At 41.0% G+C, this 7,732-nt stretch overlaps 1 protein-coding gene across 2 annotated transcripts in view; it reads right to left on the bottom strand.

The window, feature by feature from the left end:
- Positions 1-205: 205 nt before the first annotated feature.
- Positions 206-7,732, bottom strand: part of CDC42 (cell division cycle 42) — a 50,320-nt gene continuing 42,793 nt past the window's right edge. Inside the window, exon 6 of one of the 2 annotated variants that reach the window (XM_048824929.2) lies at positions 206-2,200. In XM_048824929.2, the coding sequence (XP_048680886.1) occupies positions 2,111-2,200 (90 nt within the window). In that variant the 3' untranslated portion in view covers positions 206-2,110. Of the gene's footprint in view, positions 2,201-2,858; positions 3,730-7,732 lie in introns of those variants that run through there. The other variant, XM_048824930.2, reaches the window with a different exon arrangement.

Raw genomic sequence — 7,732 nt, 5'->3', positions numbered from 1 at the left:
CAGTATTTCAACAGCACTGACAAACTCACCTTGAAGCACAGCCTTCCTACGCAATCAAAAGTTGAACTCTGCAAAAACAGTGCTGAGTGGAAACACCGACAGCAAAGCTCAAAAGTTGGAAGCCACACGGGTTTTAAGTTTGACTACTTAGGTTGTTGTACAATTCTATTCAACTTCTTAAAACAAAAGTAATCTTCGACAAAGCTCTTTGGAAAGTGTTTTAATCATTAATACAAAATAATGCTTCCACACTGCAAGACTTCAGTGATCTCCACAAATTGCTAACAAAACCAAAACGTATGTTTGGAGTGGGGAACATCATAATATTTGGTTTCCTGAGATCTATGCACAAGCAGAAAGCAACATGGAGTTTCTGTAATAGCATTGCATCTCACTCCAGAAAAAGTAATCTGAAGATGTCATCTTTTCATTTATGAAAGATTTTGGAACACGTGAAATATTAAATGGTAAAATCTCAACAGCCCTAAGTTGTAAGCGAACAGTATACATCTCTTTACATACCCTGATGCTACAGCAGTAATTTTCTGATGTGGAAGGATTACTTTGTGAGCATTACAGCAAGCTTGACAGAAATGAGACCATTAATGGGGGAGGAGAGCAATGGGAAGGGATAAATATTTGGAACTAGGTGTAAAGAATGGAATGAAAGCTACTCACAACTGGAGAGCAGGGCTCAAAGGGGAAAAGTTGGCTGTGTTTGCAAGTCCTTAAAGAACCATAATGAGAGTCTGGGGGAAAAATTACCCTTAGGCGGGCTTGTGAAGATATTTCATGTTTAATACATCTGAAAAGAATGCATATACAAAGAACTTAGACATGAAAAAGCATTGGTTCAACATTAATGAGTCTACAAGAATTAGGAATTTGGGAAGACATAGGATTCCCCATGTATTAAAAAAATTTGAATCTGCAAGCCAAAATATAGTTTTGGTAAAATCCCTATTAACACTGGAGTCTAAAGATCTCATACATGATCCTTATTAGACTGGAACCCATCTTACAGGCTTTAGGGTTACTTACATGCACAATGCAGATAAAGGGGATTCCCTTAACTGGTCCCTATGGTGCCACACCAAACACTAGACAACCCTCCCCTGCAGTTCTTTCCTACTGAAGCAGGTCTATTTTTCCACCCCTCCTAAAAGGAGGCTGAACTGTTCTGTAGGATATGCACCCACTAGCACCACTTCCCCAACTCACCTTAATACATCCCAGGCTCTTTCGAAGCGTCCTAGCAACACCATACTGGCAATTTGTAAGCCTGCCCGTACCAAGCAATTCAGTGATTGAGAGAAGTATGTGGTTTTCTGGGTTTGTTTTTTTCTTGTTAAAAACCAACTATAAGTTGGGTGTGCTTAAAAAGGTGCCGTTATTTCTTCACATTTGATGAAAGCCTGTAATGTCAAGTTTGAGGGGAAAAATGACCCATTCCTCACCTCCACCACCAATAAACTAATTTTCTTAAATACAAGTTGATGGTGCATCCACAGAGAAAGGAACAATTCACCTCCCATTTCAAAGGTTTTATAACTTAAAAGGACAGGGTAGGAATTTCTGACCTGCTCAGAGGAAAGTGACGAGGAGAGGTAACAAGGCAACTTTTAGAGAAGGAGCACCAGCTTGGGACATCTTAATTTCAGTCCTCAAAACTGAGTCAGAAACATGCTCATACCCAGGCTGCCTGCTGATTACAGAATATAGCCCCAGAAGGTCAACGAATCAGAGTCTTGCCAGCTTGGGACAAGATTTCAGTAACACAGCCTAGAATTAGTCTGTTACAGAGAAAGTCAACACAAGCATGCCTGGATTTTAAACAAAAATTAGAAACAGTAAACAAAATAAAAAACTAGTAATGATCAGTATTTTCTGATACATAATTACTCAAAATTAACTAGTCTTTAACTGAATTGGGAAGGGCACTGGGAATGAACACTAACATTCTCAACTCACACAGGGAGAGTGTGGGAGTGCAGGGCATTTGTCATTATTGCAAAAACAAATTTTAAAATTTGTATCTTTAGTTTGATTTAAACATTGCTTTTAGTATGACATCAAACATCAGCTTTGCAGAGGGGCTGTGGAGGGACGCTCATAGCAGCACACACCTGCGACTCTTCTTCGGCTCCGGAGGCTCCAGGGCAGCCAATATCGCCTCGTCAAATACATTCTTTAGGCCTTTCTGAAAAGGGGCAAAGAGAGAAAGGGGCGGTCTCATTTTCTGGGTTGTTATAAAAAACAAAAATAAAACCAAGGCAGAATTAAACCCCAATAATGGTGAATAAAATATTGAGATCTACAATTTCCAGAAAGTCATTTTCCTTAACTTGGCTTTGTCCAAATTGTGTTGCTGTACTGAGTTCTTTAGAAGAGTATTTGATATTCAGAATAGTACAGCAGTCATTTGAAACCATTTTCTGCAGACCAGTGTATTTCATAAGAAGCAAAACAAATACAGAAGTAATTGCCTCAATCAATGGGGGTTTTACGATTAGTTTGCTGGTAACAAATTTCACACTAATGACAAAGCAGAAAGTACTGCATTCAGATGAAAGAGCTGGATCTGGAACACAGAATAGTAATGATTCCAGAACACGTTGCAGTGACACCTGTGTTATACAGGAGGCAAGCATGCAAAGATGGATTGCAGTCTGGTATATTTTAATCAAGCTTCTGTTCCCCACACCAAATGTTTAGCAGCAGCCAGGTAGATTTCAGAAGCTGTGCATGGTATCCATAACAGAATTCAAATGGGAGAATTACAAAATGGGTACTATAACATTGTATAAATGTTAAATTGAAGCCAGTGAATGCAAACAGAAAAAAAGCTTCATCAGTCATTTATACAAACTGCAATTTTTAATTCCAAAATTTAAGGTAACTACAATTGAAGTTTTTCCCCTTAAGACAAAAATCAGAAGCATGAAATTAAAAGGCAAACTTTACATGTTACATTAACAAGCTTTAAGAATCAATTATTAAAATGAAGAGGACTACTGGTGTTAGTGAAAGCAAGAATTTAACATCTTTGTAAAGCAGTAGCAGATACATTGATATTTCCTTCCCCCGAGGACTGACAAATACTCCACTACAGCACAGACAGCCAAAGCAATAGCAACAGAAAGTCTCACTGCACAAAGGAGAACCAGAAAACCCTTCACATTACACCATTACTTGCAGGTCACTTTCATGTATGTTTATCATGCAAATACAGTTAACAATAGACTCAGGTAGAAAATGAAGTATGCATTTTTTTCCAGTTGGAGCTCAGGAAGATTAAACATGTCTTTATTCCTTCTTGATGAGGGTTTTTTTTTTTGTTCAGTTTTTAAATGACACACCCAGGCCTTTTCCCCAGTAACCTAAATTGTAAAGTTATCAACATCTGGCAACCCACGCAGCAAAGAGTTAAAGGAGTCCAGTTCATGTTCCACAGTCACAAATGTTTTACTAAGGAACTGTATATGTTGTTTTCAGTCCAAAAGCTAATACAGAGGTTGCTCTAAGATGTTAAGCAGAGACACGGAAGCTTTCAGTCAGGATGGTTTTATTCATTTTTAATCAAGTTTCTACAGTAGTGGGACAGAAGAAGCAGCAGCAAGAGGGGAAGGAGAAAACAGTTTAGAATATACAGCACTTCCTTTTGGGCTGAGTTTCCGGAGGCTCGAGGGCAGCTAGGATAGCCTCATCAAACACATTCTTCAGACCTCTCTACAAGACAGAGGGGAGGAGAAAAAAACAGCAGCCAGGTTAGAGGATTAGAGAAAAACAAGCAGATAAAGAGCATTCAGGATAAGTTGGGCTGAATTCACAGAAGCAGCAAGCAGATTTACTTTGTTGTAACAAAGTAGATCCTGGAGAAAATAATTCACCATTTAGATGATCAGGAGATCAATCAAGACAGAAGTGTACAGAAAGCCAACAATTGGATGAAACACGTACACCCATAAGGACAAAAGGACAAACATAGCAGAGGTTAGTGAGAATACTGGTGTCTTAACAGGTTTCAAAGACTTAACAGAATCATTGCTGCCACCTATCTGAACTATTAGACTGAACATTCCCAATGAGTTTTACATACAAACAAAAGTAGCTTGTCCCATGTGGCTGTGATGGAAGGTCAGGTACATATCTTTCCTATCCATATTAGGTACGTTAGCATTTTAGGTATGTGGAGTTTCAAACTTGTGCTGATTTCCCCACTTACTGCAGAAGCAGTTAGTTTTAAGTGGTACCTTGAAATTACTGGATTGCTATGTGAATTCAGCCCCTGAATAACTGAAGAGTTCCAACACAGACTGCTGGGCATGTTCATGCTGGGATGGAAGCAGGACTTGTGCCTGGTAAACCACTCTTCCAATGTAAGGGCTCAGTCATTTAACATAAGGCAATGCCTTATCAGTGCTATTATTTTGACATTTAGACAGCCAACTATAAAAATGGTATATTCCAGTTAGTCAACTATGTTGTTACTAAAGCAAGTATTATAACCACTCAAATTACAGGGAGAGAGAAAAATGATGTTAGAATTGGAATGCTTCTTTGACACTATGGAATCCAACATCAAGCAAGCAGTCAAAAGCTTTAAGAAGTCTGCAAGGGTTACACATGAGCACAAAGCATGCATTTGAGCTCAGCAGTTCTCAAACTTCATTACACCGCGACCCCCTTCTGACAATGAAATTACTACATGACCATGGGGAGGGAGGGGCAAGGGGAGAGCCCCACCACCCTGGGAGGAGGGGGCCTCCTTGGGCTTCAGCCCTGGGCCCCAGCAAATCTAATGCTGGCCCCATTAAAATGGGGTACTGAACCACCGTTTGAGAACCGCTCATTAGCTCTACAGAAACAAGAATTCTACAATATATTCTCACTGCCATACAATTCTAAGAAGTTACACGTGGGCACCAGAAGAGAAACCTTGCTCAGTTTATACTAACTGGACTTGCTAACTTTACTGTCATGAGTGTGACTTGCAGAAATTCAGAGAAAGAGGTTTACAGGGTAAGAAACAAAGGAAAACAAAAGGTAAAACTCATTCCTCAGAGACTACTATCTGTGCATAGGGAGGAAGTTCAGTCACCCAAGCTGAAAAGCATTTCTCCCCCACTGATTTGACTGGGAAAAGCACTCAGCTTTGAATACTGGGTTTTAGGAAAAGCTTTAGTGTAGGTTTTTAGATGTGTGTATATGGGAATATATCTAGTTGTGCTTTAGAGCTTGCAGAGGACACAAACTGGTGAAGCAGTAAATAACGAAGAGGACTGGTCCCTGACTCAGAGTGATATGGATCACTTCATAAAATGGGCAAAAGCAAATTACAAGTGTATGCATCTAGAACAGAGGTGGGCAAACTACGGGCCACATCCGGCCCATGGGACCCTCCTGCCAGGCCCCTGAGCTCCTGGCCTGGGAGGCTAGTCCCCGGCCTCTCCCCTGCTGTTCCCCCTCCCCCACAGCCTCAGAGCACCACGCCACAGGCACAACGCTCTGGGCAGCCAGGCAGCGCAGTTGTAGAGCCTCTGCCTGACCCGGTGCTCCAGGCAGCGCGGTAAGGGGGCAGAGGGGGTTGGATAGAGGGGCAGGGGAGTTGGGGAAGGTGGTCAGGGGGTTGGGGCAGAGTCCCAGGGGAGCCATCAGGGGGTGAGAAGCCGGGTTTGATAGGAGGCGGGGGCAGGGCCACACCTGGCTGTTTGGGGAGACACAGCCTCTCCTAACCAGCCCTCCATACAATTTTGGAAACCCGATGTGGCCCTGAGGCCAAAAAGTTTGCCCGCCCCAATCTAGAAACAAAGACTATAGGCCATACTCACAGGACAGGAGACTATCTTGAGCAGCAGTGACTCTGAAAAAAACGTGGGGGTCTTGTTGGGCTGATTATCCACCATGAGCTCCCAGTGTGACTGTGTCCAAGAGAGCTAATACAACCCTGGGATGCATGAACAGGGGTATCTTGAGTAGGAGTAGAGAGGTTACTTTATCTGTTTTATTTTATTTGGCAATGGTGCGACTACTGGTAGAATATTTTGTCCAGTTCTGGTGCCCACAGTCCAAGAAAGATGTTGATAAAGAAGGTGCAGAGAAGAGTCACAAAAATGAATAAAGGGTTAGAAAATATGCTTTACTATGATAGACTCAAGGAGGTCAATCTAGTTAGCTTAACAAAGAGAAGGTTAAGGGGTGACTTGATTGTCTGTAAGTACCTACCTGAGGAACAAATATGTAATAATGGGCTCTTCAATTTAGCAGAGAAAGACCTTAGAATCCATTAAAGAAGACAGTCGCCTTTTGGGGGAAAAAATCACCTCTAGCTGAAAATGTTTAAGCCTATTATTGTTACAGGTAACACCTAAGATTGTTACAACTGAAAGATAACTGGAAAAAAAGAGTTTCTCCTCTATGCTTCATACATATGTCAAATTTTGTGTAAAATCGTTTTCATTTCTTATAGAAAGGACGAGTTTCTCCTTTTGTTTCTGTGGATCTTTCAAAAGCACCAACCAGAGGAGAGAGAAAAAAAATTAAAAGGAAAGTGACTAACGTCACCAGGGCAGATACGCAACTACTTTGAAAACAGATTTCAAATCAAGGGGGTCTTTGACATGGAGAAAAAAGGTAGTCCATTAAGAGCCTTGCTTGAAATCCTTCTTCAAAACATGACTGAGACTGAATATGGATGTGTCAGAATGGTCAGTTCATGCTGAATGCTGAAGTCTGACTTAGCAGGGAAAGAGGAAGACAACCAGTTTAAAAAAACAAAAAAAACACAACATTTTTCAAACCTCTCCATGGTCTAGGGTAAATAGAGCCTTTCAGTGCTCAATGAATCTAGAACAATTTAAAGATTAGGCTGTAAAAGTGATATACTGAGGAGACAACAGACCAAAAGCAGGTTAAGTAGCCTCTTCATAGTCACGAACACCTACTTTTTAAGGCACATTTTAAAGAAAAAAATGATAGGTTTTTTCAGCAACATGTAACTAGTATCCAAGCAGCTCACAACCCTCTTATGACGTAGGGAAGTATTACACACTTTTTACAGATGGATTGAGGTGCTGATTTACCAAAGGAAGTCTATTAGCAGAGCTAGGAACAGTCTTAACCACAAGATTACCCTTCCTCTCAAATCAGGAGAGACACTCATAAATTAACCCTGGGCCTCCTATGTGAAACTGTCACTGAATCTCCAATGCTGTACAACAGACTCATCCAGCCAACACAAGGTGTGTACCAGATAGGTGCACATTTATCTTCACATCAAAGTCCCAGAACTTATCTGCCTATGATTCATTATTACTTTGATGGAAACACTGGAGCTTGAAATTTATTTTTCCCCTCAAAAGACTAAATCCCATCCATCAAGCATTGTCTCTGTCTGCCACATGGAAGCAACTCCACCAGGTTTCCCAATCAGCTGTCTGTCACTAGCCATGACACTGCCAGCAGTGGAGAAGCACTTTACATATAGAATCCATTGAAAAGGGAAACCAACAAGGACTATACAATTCTAGTCCATTTCCCTGATGCTAGATTTGATGAGTTTCCTTAGAAGGAAGGAAAGACTAATCCTACCCAGGGAAAGTCAGGTTCCTTTTACATTTAGCTCACATACAATAGATCAGCAGGTGGAAGCTAACTAGGAACTTTAGCTTCCCTCTGTAGGCTTCCGGTATGTAAATTTTTGTTCAGTGGCTGGGGCTGATTTAGTTAAAGA

Source organism: Caretta caretta, chromosome 18 (genome assembly GCF_965140235.1).
Source record: "Caretta caretta isolate rCarCar2 chromosome 18, rCarCar1.hap1, whole genome shotgun sequence".
In the NCBI taxonomy this organism is placed as follows: Eukaryota; Metazoa; Chordata; order Testudines; family Cheloniidae; genus Caretta; species Caretta caretta.
The sequence above is the reverse complement of the archived record's forward strand: the minus strand, read 5'-3'. Positions and strand labels throughout refer to the sequence as shown.